A 15,940-nucleotide genomic window follows, 5' to 3' on the forward strand; every position below is an offset into this window, starting at 1 on the left:
AGGGGGAATCACACTGCGCAAATGCAATGTGCCACTGGTGCTTCGCCTGTCAGAGTAAGGCCCAACAGCAAGTGGCACATTACACAAACGCAATGTTATTGCTCCTGAACCCAATTCGTCATCTATTCTATTCCTACCCCTTACTTTCATATTAGTGCAAGACAAGGATAAAATGTAGGGCTCCAAATCCCATTTCCGTACGGTGTGAGAGAACTATCGAGTACTCGGCCGAATGAGTGAGAGAACATTTGCGCCTGATCCCTGTCCAAAACATACAGACTTTATTAGTGTTGTAACTGGGTCGGGTATACTCAGTTCCATCAAATTTTAGTGTACATTTAAATATGTTGAAAAACTTAGAATTAATATGCATTGCATTTTAGTAATCTAAACTTTAATTTATTTGTCCATATACTTTCCATTGCCCTTTTGTCCTCGAATACTTGAAAGCTAATTAAATTTGATATATTTTGAATATGATATATAGTTGGTTTTTATATTTCAACTTAAAATGTTTGTAGAGCCTGAATGTGTTCTTTTTATATTCAGATTTTGACATTATTTAGAATAGTTGTTAAGCTTGCATTTTGTTAGCATATAATTTTCTTAATACACAATTGGTTTTATTAATTTACATATTTGTATTGTCTGATAAATAGGCTTAAAATACGGATTATATCATGACCCGGGCACAAACCTGAACCCATTAACCTATATGGGTCTATATTTTTCATTCATATCCAAACCTAGATCTGACATGAATCAAAACTGGTCTACTAAAGACCTGACCTGGTTATACCTGACCCAATATATACTTGAACCTGTTAACCTGGGTTTACAATTTCTAGTTGTAACCGAGCCCGAATTTTAAGATTGGGTTGTGTTTGGGCCTTACTTTTAACTTGATTCAGAATCGGAACCATTAGAACCCAGTTACACCCCTACACTTTATTAAAGGAAAAGCACCAATGAGATGTATAAAAATGCTTTTAAGATAATACTAAATAACAAGAATGCCACTGCCCATTAGCCTCACGTGATTACACAAATTTTACACTTACAACCACAACTATTTGTTACGAAATGAAAGTTAAATGACAGTGCCAGACTTCCCATCCAAGTTTTACAAGCCACATCACATGTTTGGCCACTGCAGAGATCGCCCACGAGGCCTGTGGGGTCGTTGTGAAGGTGCTGAGATGAAGGCACCCGATTATGGGGGTTGTATCCATATCTCGGCCACCTACGGCAGGGTGGTTGTGGGGCCTCACCCAGGCTTTGGTGAAGGTTCCTTGTCATAAAAAAAAAAAAAAAAGAATGACCCTCATTGGATCTATTTTTTATTTATAAAGCATTTTTTAGGGGTGATGCAGAATATGCAGCATCGCTTACTGCAACTACAGCCACTCATCTCAGCATTTCTCGAGATGGAGACCAGGCCCATCTCGAGAAATGTCAAGATGGGTGGCTCTGTGAGCGATGCATGACGCAGCACCATACTATGTGAACACTTTTATTTATTGCTGATGTATGTAAATTTAAGCACATTTTACAAAGAGGGATCTTGCTTTACTTTTAATTAAGTGAATGATTGGTTCATTATTATTTTAATTATAATAAAGAAGAAAAAAGGATTAGTGAGTATGGGTGATGATGGTGACGGCAATGACAATGGTAACTGTAGCGGTGGTGGTAATTGTGATAATGATAATGGTGGCAGTAGTGGTGATGGATGATGGTGGTGTAATATCTCAATTTTTTATTATAATAGTTTTATTTAAAATCTTTATACAGAAACAAAATATTTTTAATCTTTTATAAGACAAATCTTGCTTCAATTACAATATATAAAAAACAAAGTGACTTGTCCAACCGAAATCTTAAAATCTTATTTTTTAGATAAGGTGAATATATTTTTTACCACTTAAATATTAAAATATTTTTACATTTAAAAGATGAATTAAAGTTAAAGATATTTGTTTTTCAACAAACCTAAAATCATCACAATTTGACACTTAAATAAGGTGTTATGTCAAACCACTTTAACCAGTACGAATTTAAAATATAAAATTCCTAAATTCCTAAATCCTTGTCCTCTTAAAAAACCCTACAAACCATCTAAAATCAACACCACAAATTAAATTAAGAACCAATGGGTGGGTATGAATATTGCAATATTTGTTAATATATTATGAAATACCATTATTTTTAAGGGTAATATAGTCATTTTCTTTTTTCTTTTCTGCGTCGACATCAGTTGTACCTTCATGAATTTATCTTTTAAGAAGGGTACTTGTGAACTTTTGGTGAATGGGCTTATCTGTGTGTGAACTATGGTTGTGTATCCAGGTACCCAGTTGATGATTTTGATCGTTTTTGGATCTCTTCTGCACCCTGGACCCCCCTTACCCCCACTAGCACCCCACTCAAAGTTTCTTCTGCAACTGATGCATATATGCCACCATCAGTCGTGATGCAAACTGCTCATGTCAATCCAAACCCCAGTGACGGAATACGATGGCAACCATCAAATTTACAAGGTGCCTATTTGTTCATGTGCATACATTTTGCAGAATTACAAGAACTCAAGGACAACGAAACCAGAGAATTTGACATCACATTGGATTCCAAACATTGGTATGGACCCATGACACCTTCATATCTAATTGCTACAACTGTGTGCTCCCCCAGCATCTACCAATCTGAGAACAACATTGTGGATTATAATCCAACCGAAAGATCTAAGCTTTCTCCAATCGTAAACGACATTGAGCTTTATACCGTTAAGCAATTATCCAGTTCTCTGACCGATGATGGAGATGGTGGGTAGAGTTTGAGTTGTGAATGTGATTCACGCTACACTTTTTCATGAAAGCAAAATGTAAGAAGTACGTCTAGGACCCAATATTTTGCTAAAATATTCGTTAATGAATGTGCAGCCAGCTCTCTTATGGATATTATGAACAAGTATCAAATCACTAAGGCCTGGACAGGAGATCCTTGTCTACCTCTAGACTATGCTTGGGAAGGGTTGGTTTGCAGCAACGATACATCCCCAAGGATTACTTCACTGTATGCTTGCCTATACGAAACTATAAGCAGTTTCACAAGTGCAATGTCTTTGTTTATATGAAGCATGATCTGATGGTGGCTAATTAATTTCTGCAGGGATTTATCAAACAGTGGATTAAGTGGTCAGATCCCCAAAAGTTTGGTCAATCTTACCGCCATTGTTAGTTTGTGAGTAAAATATCTAATCTTCAGGCATTCTATTTTCACCTATTACATGGTTAAAATTTCCAGCTTTTTTGTTCTTAGAAATTTGGCAGGAAACAACCTGACGGGCAGCATACCGGACTTTCTTGCTAATCTACCAGGGTTGAGCGAGTTGTAAGTTTGCTTCTTCCTTTTCTTTTCTTTTTGGCGGTATCTGATACAGTTCCATTTGAGAGCTAATTTAGACTTATTTCTTTACATGCTCGGTTTACTAACCCTTGTTGCCTTCTTAATTTCCAGAAATTTGTCAGATAATAATCTCAATGGTCCAGTGCCTGATGCTCTTCTCCGTAAAATGGAAAGTGGAAGCCTTACATTAAGGTTATTCTCTTCACAACTTTCCAAGTTGTTGCTATGATCGGGAATTGGTCTATAGTTCTCACAGGGCAGTTTATTTGGCCTGAAAGATAGTTCAGAAATACATGTTGATGACACAGAGACTTGCTTCTTCTTTTTTGCATCTAATGCATTTTCTTAGGTACTCTCTCGTGTTCTATTACATTGAGTCCTCCAATCTGATGTTCGACCCTGCAAACAGCAATACAGTGGCGGAGGGAGAGAGAGAGGCAAAACAGGATTAGAGTCCACCCCTGCTCCTTTCTTTTATTATCCTTATCGAGAGATTTACAATAACTAATTGAAAGAGGAAGGGTGAGATGAGAGTTGTTATTAGAGAGAGCACATCGTCACTCATGGCTTCCCAGCCATGCTACACAAGAAGGAAACAAGAGAGGTTTGTCGCAGCTGAAAAAGTGTCAGACGAGGGGAATTTTGGTGACCAGTTAACCATGGTGAATGGTTAACCCTGGTTGAACTAACAGCTGTTGACAGAAGAATCAATTTGTAATAATGGCAAGAAATGCGGGAACCGATTGCAATAAGGCAGGGACTACTGCACAAGTTGACTTTTTTGCAGAAGAAAACTTTTTTTAATTTGCTTCATTCCTAATGAAAGTGGGCCTATTTACAGCTTGGAAACAGCTATGCAAGAGAAGGCCTTGTGGGGCTTGCACATTAAGGCTTGTTTGTTTCATTCTCATGTAAATGAAAGGTTTTCTATGGGAATGGGCATTGATTCTCAACACATCAGGGTGTGGGGGGAACTTTCTCATCATAACGATTTGATTTTTTTTTCAAAGGATTACATCCTCTTCTATGTTTGATTTCCCCACACCCCCACCCTCTTTTATGTTTGATTTCTTTTATTTCATTACTTTGTCTCGTCTCCTCTTGGATCTCTACTTGGGTGCAGTATTTCGGGCAACGCAGAGCTTTGCTCATCGGGTGTCTGCGACGTCCATCATCGGAAGAAAAACAATAAGAGTATCATTATTGGCACGAGTGTGTCAGCAGCTTTAGTATCATTCTTCTTGGTAGCCTCTCTAATTATTGCTGTAAAGTTGAAGAAAAGAAATGTAGCTCGTAAGTGCTTCATTTTCAAATTGCCACACTGGCATTAAATTTTATTTCCTCTAATTACGTACACTTCTATGGTCATACTCTGCTTTACAACTTCCATCTTCCTTTTATGGTTTTTGCATGTGAAGAACCAACTTTAGGCCGAAAGGGAGTAGACAAGTCCAACAGTTGTCAAGTATTCACATACTCAGAAGTTGTTCAGATGACCAAAAAATTTAGTCAGAAAATAGGTGAAGGAGGTTATGGCCCTGTTTTCTATGGGCGTTTACATGATCATCAGGATGTGGCTGTTAAAATTCTTTCTGATGCATCCAGGCAAGGCTCCAAGGAATTCTACACTGAGGTGATGGCTGCATCGTCTTCTATTTGCTGTTTATGAAGTTCTGTCATCAAATGAGTGATATCAAGCAGCTTCTTTTGTAGATTGATCTGCTATCAAGAATTCACCACAGAAATCTTGTATCATTTTTTGGATACTGTGATGAAGGTGAAAACATGATTTTGATCTATGAGTACATTCCACGAGGAAATCTTCGACAAGCTTTATCAGGTAAGCACATCATGCACCTTAATCTTTGTCATTTGCTTTATTTTAGTGTGTAGTTCGTTTCCATGATGCTATCAAGAAAACATACATCACGCAAGCCAACAACACCGATGGATCTTGTATTTGAACTCCCTTCAGAATTGGATGTCCTTAGGAATTAGATCTATCTTTTGGATATTTGATTCTGTATTGTGGTCTTACAATCACCTCTGTCCTAATGCTACAATATGACATGGAGACTGATGGCAGATGTTATTAGCTTTTTGATGCCTCATGGATAAATTGAAACCCCCGGAGCAAACTCTTACATCATTGCACTTGTTTGAAAGGAGTGAAGAACAGTATGCTATATTATACGGCCATTTTTACGGAACTAAGTTCAGAGTAATGGGATAAGAATTCCAAAGAAAAGTACGAGTATACATGTGATGTAGTCAATATAAAATATCTAAATAGACTTGAGAATTAGACTGAATATAGCAAATATCACACTCATTTATTGGCTTTTGTCTAGCTGTTAGAATTTACATGGTCCACATTGGATTATGTGCCCAGATACTTTGAGCATTTTGCTTGCAAGTGACATGTCTTGGGCACTTTTTTCTTTTAGCACTTTTTCAACATTCATTGCTGATATAGTCTTGTACAATATCAACAATCCAGATGTCATGACAGTCCTTGAAATGCTTTTGGTGGTCAACTTCTCTAGCCGAACTTGCTGACACTATGTTCATGTCAACCATAGTCATAAGTATCGGCGAGATATTTTTTTCTTGAAAGAAAAATATTTCATTGATTTAATTAGAATCTAAAAAATTACATTGGGAAGTGATGAGAAGTCACTAAACAGTACTAAGCCATAAGAAATAGGATGAGATGGTGATTACAATAGAAGATGCTTACCCATCTCATAGCCAACAAGATGGAGATTACACTAGAACACTGAACACATCTTGAGGACCTTCTCCATGTACACTGTAGGCAGATTACTTGGAGTTCACATTTAGCATCTCAATTTCAGTCCTTTTAAGCCTTCTCACCTTTTTATTGCTCTCTAATACTAACTTGATAGGTGACATGTTTAACTTGATAGGTGATATAATTGAAAAACTAAATTTCAACTGTTAAAATAAGATATTTTTGAAAATCACTTGCATTAAATATCACCCAATTTTATCGCACTTTTTTCTATAAAGGCAACAATAAGATGCAAAATACGTCTATGCAATATGCATTAAATGCTGTAAAGCATTGAATGCTGGCATGCCCACTTGGGGAAGGACCCACCTTTTATAATCTGAGGGTCATCCCTCCACTTCCTTCGATATGGGGCTATTCTAGTAGTCCCATTGAAGTGGTGGTATGGTATAATGCAATTAAACACCCCATTGCATTTATTTAAACCAACCTCTCTCTCTCTCTCAATATATTTGTTTTTGTTTTTATTTTTTATCTTGCCAAGATTTTTCCTAAATTTTTCTGAGCAAACTCTTTTTTTGAAAATATCCCGATCTCCCTCTCAAAAAAAAAATCCTGAGAAATTCCTTTACCCAGAATATCCCAAGAACGACATTTGTGACTATGATGTCAAGTAACTGCCTTTTCTGAAATCATTCCCATATTGCTGGTATCATTAATGCAGAATTTTAAAAGGTGCAGAGAAAGCTTGATAAAATACCTGCTAGGCAGCTTTTTTATTTCAAATATTTATTCAATTGATGGTATTCTGAATGCTGGAAGCATGCTGTATGCGGCTCCTTCCTTTCCTCCAGGTTTGATATGGTTAGGAAGTTTGCACTCTAGGTTAATGGAAAGACATTGTTCCTATCAAACATATTCACTCATCAAATTGGGAGTCTGGTTGTGTAGTATTTTCTATGAGAAGTTCTGACATTTTCTGATGAACCTGACTATTTACATAATATGTATGTTTTTTTTTATGCATGGATTCCATGGTGTTGGGTTAAATATGATGACTGGAGTTTTGGAGCTGCCTTCTGTTCTAATCCAAACGATGGACAGTACCCAGTCAGAATATAATAAAAAGGAAATGAAAAAGTAATTAACATGGTTGTTTTTGGCTTTTGAGTTATTGACATGACAGTTCTGCGAGTCAGCTGATACATGGTAGCTAATAGATGGGCCATTCTTGGAATAGTTAGGTGGCCAGGGAACTGAAAGCAAATGAAAACCATTGAATAATTGATTGAAGTATATGATAGACCAAGGTAATTATCTTGACAAAGTCAGAAAACCGTAGCAACCGCACGATGTGCCTTTCATCACTTCTACAAGTTTGGAGATATTTTATTTATATTTTGAAGTAGAACGACGTCATGTATTATTGAGATTCAGAGACATGACAAAAGTTTATAATCATAAACTAATATTCTCCTTTCAGGGCAAGCACAATTTAGTCTGGACTGGAATCAAAGGCTTCAAATAGCTCTTAGTGCTGCTCAAGGTCAAGGTCTCTCTCTCTCTCTCTCTCTCTCTCTCTCTCTCTCTCTCTCTCTCTCTCTCTCTCTCTCTCATATCATTGATTTATGAATCAGGGTTGGGCTACCTTCACTCAGGGTGCAAACCTGCCATCATTCACAGGGATGTGAAGAGCGCCAACATTCTCTTAACCGACAGCTTTGAAGCAAAAATTGCAGATTTTGGCATGTCAAAGTCGGGTATGCCTGATGGTTTTACCCATATATCAACTGTTGTTATGGGCACCCCTGGTTATCTGGACCCAGAGTGAGTGCTATTTCTTTTCTTTATGTAAAAATTGCCTAAATATTTTCTGTCAACGTCAGAGGAACTTACAATAAAATTGATGAAAAACACACACTGAATGAGTTTCTCAATCAGTCTATAGTTTGCATGCAATAGAAGAGCTTAGCTTAATCTCTGATAACTATTTGTTGTGCACTTATGCCATATGATTAATACTGAAGGTGCTGCATATCATCAGATGATGCCTGAGCGTACATGTTCTTCATCCTCAGCCTCATGAAATGCTGTTCTTGGGAAAATCCCCTTTTCTCTTTTGAACTTTTTACTAGGATAAATGGTGCATCTCTTGGATTCAGTTGTAGCTGTGTGTGCAGGCTTTTGGTCATTTAGAAATCATTTGGTATAATGTCTCATGTTGGTAGAATATGTTGCTATCGTTATATGTCAATACCTGTTTTGTCGTTTTTTCTGCCAATAGAATTTACTATGTTTGATTTGCTGCAGATATTCCTACACCAATTGGCTGAATGAAAAGAGTGATGTATACAGCTTTGGGGTGGTACTTCTGGAACTCATTTCTGGGAAGCGACCTATTATTGTTGAACCATCAGGCGAAAGAATTCATATTATCAATTGGGTATGAATTTAACCAAAAATTACGGTCCTGTAAACTTGTTTATGCTATAGCATTTAGCACCTTTCCCCTTTTTTCTTGAATACCAGAACTTCTCCATAGATCTTAAGCCTATTGCCAAGCTGCTCTACATACAAATATTCACACATGCTTCAATGTTTGATCATGGACAATTAATAGAATTGATTCCAGGAATTGCTTTTTAATGTTAAAAAATCACACAGTCACTTAATTCTGTAATGCATGCTGCATTGTAGAAGATTTTCACTTTTTCCTAATTTATCATTTTTAGCTGCAAAAACAAGGTGTAAGGTTGTTGATCCTGTTGTGCAAACATGAAAAATGAGATCTTATTAATGATCTGTTAGTAATTCCCGTTTGCTTATTATTGATCGGATTATGTAATTTGTGTATATTATATATTATACTAAACATATTAAAGGCCATATACCAAATATTCAAATCGTGGAAGTAGTGAACATATGGTTTGATCATTGTTTTTGTCAATGGTGGAGCCAAGAATATAAATTAGGGTGGGCAAAAAATTCATAGTAAATTTTTTAAAAATAATTACTAATAAATTATAATAACAATATGTTTTAAAAAATAATTATTATAAAACAGTCAGTATTATAATCATGCTTAATGCTAATTGAATACAAAATTAGCACAAAACCTTAAAACCTTAATTAAATGTTCATGAAATCTAAAAAAAAATTAAATCAATATGGTATAGCTGAAAGAAGAAACTCTACGCTTAAAGAAATTGTTCGAGCGATGTTGAATCACTCAAACCTTCCCTTGACCTTGTGGGGTGAAGCTCTTAGGTCAACAATGCATATTTTGAATAAGGTTCTTACGAAGGCTATTAAAAAAACTCCTTATGAGTTATGGATATGTAAAAACCCTTCTTTGTCATATATGCACATATGGGAATATCCAGCAAAAATTAAATTGTATAACCTACATATAAAAGTTTTTTTATCCTACGACGACTAATGAATTTTTCATTGGTTATCCAAAAAGATCAAAGGGCTTTGGGTTTTATTGTCCACCTCATATACCATAGATAAAATGAGATTTCTGTAAAATGGTTCTATTGGGATAGATGCATTTCAAAATATAGATTTTAAGAAAATGCAAGATTTAGGTTTCTTACCTGCGAAAGATAAAAACCCAGTCTTTCCTATAATTGTCCCTTTAGATAATGTTAGGGAAAATTTGGTCAATGAACATTAATCTCAAATAGAGCAAGTTGTTGATGAAGATATACAACAACAATAAGATACATAAGTTTATTTTGAACCACTTGTAGCACCAGTATTGAGGTCTACAAGGATCAGGAAATCTGCTATCTATCCAGACTATGTGGTATATTTGCAAGAGTATAATGATTTTATAGATATTGATGATGATATCTTCACATTTACAAAAGCCATAGAAAATAAATGATCAATACATTGGATCAATGTCATGAAAAAAGAGCTTGACTCTATAGCAAAGAATAGATCATGTACCTCGACCTGATGGAGTTAGACCTGTTGGTTGTAAGTGGGTCTATAAGACCAAAATAAACTCTAAAGGTCATGTGAAGGGGTACAAGGCTAAGCTTATTGCAAAAGATTTCACACAGATAGAGGGCATTGATTATAAAGAGATTTTTTCCCCTATCTCAATTAAGGAATCATTGAGGATATTCATGGTCCTTATAGCTTATTTTGATTTATAGCTACATGACATGAAAACTGTCTTCCTGAATGGGAATTTAGATGAGGAGGTATACATGCAATAACTTTTTGGTTTCAGTGTAGATGACTCGAATAATTTAGTTTGCAAATTGAAGAAATCAATTTATGGACTTAAACAGGCCTCCCATCAGTGGTATAAAAAGTTCAATTATGTAACTATGAACTTTGGATTCACTGAAATATTGTTGATCAATGCATTTACATTAAGACTAGTGAGAGTAAGTTCATAATTTTTGTTTTTTATATTGACGATATTTTTCTTGCAACTAATGATTTGAATCTACTACAAGAGACAAAAGATTTTTGTTCTTATTTCGATATGAAGAACTTGGGTGAGGCCACATATGTCCTTGGAATCGAGATTCATCATGATAGAACTAAGGGTGTCCTTGGTCTCTCTTAGAAATCGTATATCCTTAAGTTTCTTAAAAGATATGGGGTAAAGAATTGTTCTCTTGATTCGGCACTCATAGTGAAAGGGGATAAATTAAGCCTAAAAGACTGCCCTCAAGATGATAATGAGAAGGCTCAAATGACAGTTGTCTCATGCTTCGACGGTTGGGAGTTTGCAATACATGCATACCTGCACACAACCTGATATAGCATTTTATTATGGGAATGCTTAGTACATATCAGTCAAATCTAAGCATTGCACGCTAGAAGGCAACGAAGAAGGTCATGCATTATTTATAAGGAACAATGGACTACATGTTGACCTATAAAAAAGCTGACCACCAAGAGGTCATTGGATATTCTGATGCAGACTTAGGAGGATGTCTCGACAGTAGAAAATCCACTACTAGATACATTTTTCTATTAGCAGGTGGTGTTGTCTCATAGAGAAGTGAAAAGCAGTCTACCATTGTTGCTCATACTATGGAGGCAGAATTTATTGCTTTATATGAGACTGTGTCTCAGGCCATTTGGATAAAAAACTTCATTATGGATCTTGGTATTGCGGACTCTATTGAGAGACCAATGAAGATCTTTTGTAATAATGAAGCAGATGAGTCCTTCTCAAATAACAACAAGAGTTCAACCTCGTGTTGATACTATTGAGAATGATACTATTGAGAATGAAGCATACGGGTCTGGTTCTAGAGACCCAAACTACCCACATGTTTTCATGTATTATATTTACATTTTGATGTTATTGGCTCTGGAACAATAGACCCGATCCAGTTTGTATCACATATAATACTGAATATAGGGCATGATTCAACATAAGTGAATCGTGCCAGTCATTGCCGCCTCTCTCTCTTGCAAATCCCTTTCTCCTCTGCAGTGGATGAAGTCTGGACGAAGGTGCGTTATCTCTCACATGGTATCAGAGCGGGTTGAGAAGTAAGTTCCAGATCGAGATTCTCTTCTTCCTTTCTTTGATTCTAAATCTGATCTCATCAGATTAGATTTCATCCTTCTGTTCCAAAAAAAAAAAAAATCAATTTCATCGTATCAAGTTGAAACTTCCCTCTTTCTTAAGATTCTTTTCTTCCTTCCTTTGATTCTAAATCTGATCTCGTCAGATTAGATTTCATTCTTTTGTTGTTTCAAAAAAAAAATCTATTTCATCATATCAGGCTGAAGCTTCCCTCTTTCTTAAATCCTTAGACATCTTCCTCTTTTTTTAAAGTTTTCAGTCTCTCAATATTGCATCTGTTCACGCCTAAAAGTCTGGTCATGTGTTCTCTTGCAAAAAAAAACTCAAACCTCGGTTATTCTTTTCTTCTCTAGCGCTGGATCGGATCGTTCCCGATCTAGTGTTTTCATTCCAAGTCATATTACATTAAATCTGGATCAATTTTTTTTCCAGCAAAGTTAAATCGATTAGGTTTTTATTTTAAATCTAAATCTCTCTTGTCTTTTATCGATTTTTATCGTATCAGTCAAACCTTGTTCTAATTATTCTTCCTTGTTCAGAACGTTGAATCAGATCTGAATAAGATTTCAACGTCCCACAGTGAAATCTGACCTGACCTAGTTCTCTGTTTTAACGTGAAATTTCCTCTCTCATCTTCACGTTTGTTACTCCTAAAACCTAATCAAAGTTTCCTTTTAACAAAAATTTCAAATCATTATCTTGTCTTGTTTTATTGATTACTTCTGACTATTTGCAGCAATTTAATTTGTTTCGCAAAAAAAAAAACAAAAAAGAAAACTTACATTGCTGGAAAATATCTAACTGTTGGTCAGAATGTTCCCTTGTTACCTTTCACATGGATTCTCTTTTCCTTCCTTCCAGTTTCCTTGGACAACTCATATCTAAGAAATTAAACAACTCAAACTACTTGACCTGGAAGCGACAAATTTTGCATTTTATCAAGAGTCTGGATCTCTCTGGATATCTTGATGGAACGATTCATGCACCACCAGAATTTGTCCTGCAGGAAGAATGAGATGATAAAGGGGAGGTTTCCAATAAACTGGTTTGTAATTCAGAGTTTGCAACATGGAGAAGAAAAGACCAAGCGATTGTGGCTTACATTACCCCTACGCTTTCCCAAGAGGTACTAGTGGCCATTCCAGATGAATGTTCGGCCAGAGAGTTGTGGCAGCTATTGACTCAGACTTATTCACAGATTTCAGAAGCTAGGATTTTGCATTTAAAGAGAGAATTTCAGCTCTTGAAGAAAGAGAGCTTATTAGTTACAGAGTACATGAACAAAGTCAAGAGTATTACAGATCAACTAGCCATGGTGGGTTGCGTGATTCCTGACAAAGAAAAGGTTCAACAGGCATTGAATGGTTTGGGATCTGACTACCACATGTTAGTCACCTCTCTTTTATGCCTTCCTTCATTGCCCAGTTTTGAAGATCTACGAGCTAAGCTACTGTAATATGGGGTTACCATTAGAGGTGAGGAGATGGCTCTAAATTCCAATAATCATGAGGTACTTGTCATAGGAATAGCGTCAAGGCGAGGACGTGCGGGTTTTCGAGGTGGACGTGGATACGAAAGAGGTAACCAAGGAGGCCGTGGGTTACTTCCCACACAAACATGTCACCTAACTCGTATCCAGGGAACCAATACTTTAGAAATATACCGACATGTTTTCAGTGTAATAAAAGGGGGGCATATTAAAGCAAATTGTTGGCATAATCCGCAAAACAGAGGCAAATTTAATGGTGTCGGGCCTTCTACTAGAGGGCACGTAGGGGGTGGTCCTAAAGGTGATGAAAAGGAAAATGTGAAAAATCTCCTGATTTCTGCTCTTTCAGAGTTAAGCTTCAAACAAACTGAGCAGGGGACTTAGTACATTGACTCCGGGGCTGCTGCACATGTAACAGGTGATGTTCGCAAGATTTCGAAACCCATACTTTATCGTGGTAAATTTAGTATTAAAACTGGAGATGGTGCTCTTCATTCTATCTCCCATGTTGAAAATATTTCTCTTCCACTTCTCAATTCCTCATTACCTTTATCTGATGTTTATCATTCTCCTAGCATTATTAAAAACATTGTCTCTATTTCTAAACTTGTCGATGATACTAATTCTTCTGTCAAATTTACTCCTTCTGTATGTGTCAAGGACCTTCTCACGAAGAAGACGCTCGTTGAAGGAGAACGACAGGAAAACATGTATGTCTTCAAGGAATCTCTTCTAGTTCGTGATGCATCAATAAATTCACAGCCAGCTCGTTCAGTGTCATGCAAAAATTGTTTTAGTCTATCTCAATGTAATAAGCCAGAAATTTGGCATCGTCGTCTTGGTCATTGTAATCATTCCTTTATTGAGAAGCTTGTGTCCAGAGGACTTGTTCCGCAGTCTAGTTTGAATGTTGAGGTTGATCTTCATCTTTGTTCCAGTTGTCAATTATGTAAAAGTCATGTTATTCCCTTTCACTCAATAAATCAAAGAGCTTTTGTGCTTTTTGAAATTGTTTATTCTGATGTCTGAGGACTTGCCCCGCAGACTTCCTTATCGGGCAGTCGTTATTATGTTACCTTCATTGATAGTTATTCCAGATACACTTGGATTTATTTTATGAAACATAAATCTGAAGTCTTCAAGCTTTTCTGCTCGTTCTGTGCTTTAGTTGGTAATCAATTTTCTACTAAAATTCAATATTTTCATTGTGATGGTGGAGGAGAGTACTCATCGAAGGAATTTACTGAATTTCTTCAAGATAATGGAATAGGTCGTTGAATATCTTGTCCACACACACCACAACAAAATGGCGTGGCTGAAAGAAAACACCGGCACATTATAGAAAGTGTGTTGAGTATGTTACATGCCACTCATATTTCTTTAAATCTGTGGACGAAAGCTTTTCATTCAGTTGTCTATGTCATAAATCGATTGCCAATGAAATTGCTAGCAGACCAATTCCCTTATTTTACACTCTTTGGGGTCCATCCTAACTATAATGAATTGCGTGTGTTTGGCTGCATATGTTATGTTTACATTGACAATTCTCAACGTGATAAGTTTCCAAACAAGGCATGCAAGTGCAGGTTTGTTGGATATGTCGATCAGTATAGAGGATATCGGTGCTATGACCCCACTACCAATCGCATCAGAGTTTCACGAAATGTCGTATTTGACGAGACTCATGCTGATGATTCAGGAAGTGCAGAGGGACACAATAAGGATGCTGAAAGTTATCAGCCATGGCTTGTTGCTGAGGTGCTTGATCAAATGGCAATGCATGACGTACCCTCGTGTCACACACTATCTGCACAACAAGATAGTACGAATGTATATCCAGAAAAGGAAAAGTCGGCAAACACACAAGATAATACTATGTCGGTCGTTTCAGATGTCACAAAGTTTCAAAGGATTACCTGTGCAGCGAAACAATGACAATGTCCAGCAACCTATTGTGCAACCCAGGAGGCCTGAGAGGATTCGCCACCCCATTGAAAGATGGGTAAGTTATAACAACTTCTCTACAGACTTACAGTTGTTCATATATCAGATTGAAAAGCATGATGAACCTATCAGTTTCTCACAAGCATCCATGTCAATCAAATGGGTTGAGGCCATGAACGAGGAAATGAAAGCTTTACATGAGTGTAGGACTTGGGAGATTGTTCCCAGACCATCGAACAAGAATGTTGTAGGATCTAAATGGGTCTATAAAATCAAGTATAAACCCGATGGATGCATTGAACGCTACAAGGCGAGACTAGTAGCGAAAGGGTTTACTCAAGAATATGGGCAAGATTATGACGAAACTTTTAGTCATGTGATTAAGATGAGAACTATTCGATTAGTTATGTCCTTATCAGTTCAGTATGGGTGGACTCTAAACCAACTTGATGTCAAAAATGCCTTTTTGCATGGCAGTCTCAAAGAAGAGGTGTATATGGAGCAACCTTCTGGTTATACAGAATATAGCCCCAACACATGTTTGCAAGCTACGAAGAACCATCTAAGGGCTAAAATAGGCCTCTCGTTCATGGTTTGATAGCTTCTCTGTTGAAGTTCAGAGACATGGATTTGTTCGATCTCATCTTGATCATTCGCTTTTTATTTTTCGAGATCGTCAAGTACGCACCTTGATTCTAATATATGTGGACGATATTATTATTACTGAGAACTCTGATGAACACATAGAAGCTACTAAGATTTTACTGAGTCGCCAGTT

The 15,940-nt window shown here is 36.7% G+C and overlaps 1 protein-coding gene across 1 annotated transcript in view; it reads left to right on the forward strand.

Moving 5' to 3' along the window:
* Positions 1–15,940, forward strand: part of LOC149813935 (putative LRR receptor-like serine/threonine-protein kinase At1g05700) — a 29,467-nt gene that overhangs the window by 3,445 nt on the left and 10,082 nt on the right. The window contains exons 3-13 of the mRNA XM_089991230.1: positions 2,350–2,822; positions 2,940–3,072; positions 3,169–3,240; positions 3,319–3,390; positions 3,517–3,597; positions 4,529–4,698; positions 4,824–5,038; positions 5,119–5,245; positions 7,644–7,706; positions 7,798–7,987; positions 8,471–8,603. Of these exons, the coding sequence (XP_089847356.1) occupies positions 2,350–2,822; positions 2,940–3,072; positions 3,169–3,240; positions 3,319–3,390; positions 3,517–3,597; positions 4,529–4,698; positions 4,824–5,038; positions 5,119–5,245; positions 7,644–7,706; positions 7,798–7,987; positions 8,471–8,603 (1,729 nt within the window). The remainder of the gene's footprint in view (positions 1–2,349; positions 2,823–2,939; positions 3,073–3,168; positions 3,241–3,318; positions 3,391–3,516; positions 3,598–4,528; positions 4,699–4,823; positions 5,039–5,118; positions 5,246–7,643; positions 7,707–7,797; positions 7,988–8,470; positions 8,604–15,940) is intronic.

The sequence above is a fragment of the Nuphar pumila genome, chromosome 16 (assembly GCF_984573655.1).
Source record: "Nuphar pumila chromosome 16, dmNupPumi1.hap1.1, whole genome shotgun sequence".
NCBI classification, from domain to species: domain Eukaryota; kingdom Viridiplantae; phylum Streptophyta; class Magnoliopsida; order Nymphaeales; family Nymphaeaceae; genus Nuphar; species Nuphar pumila.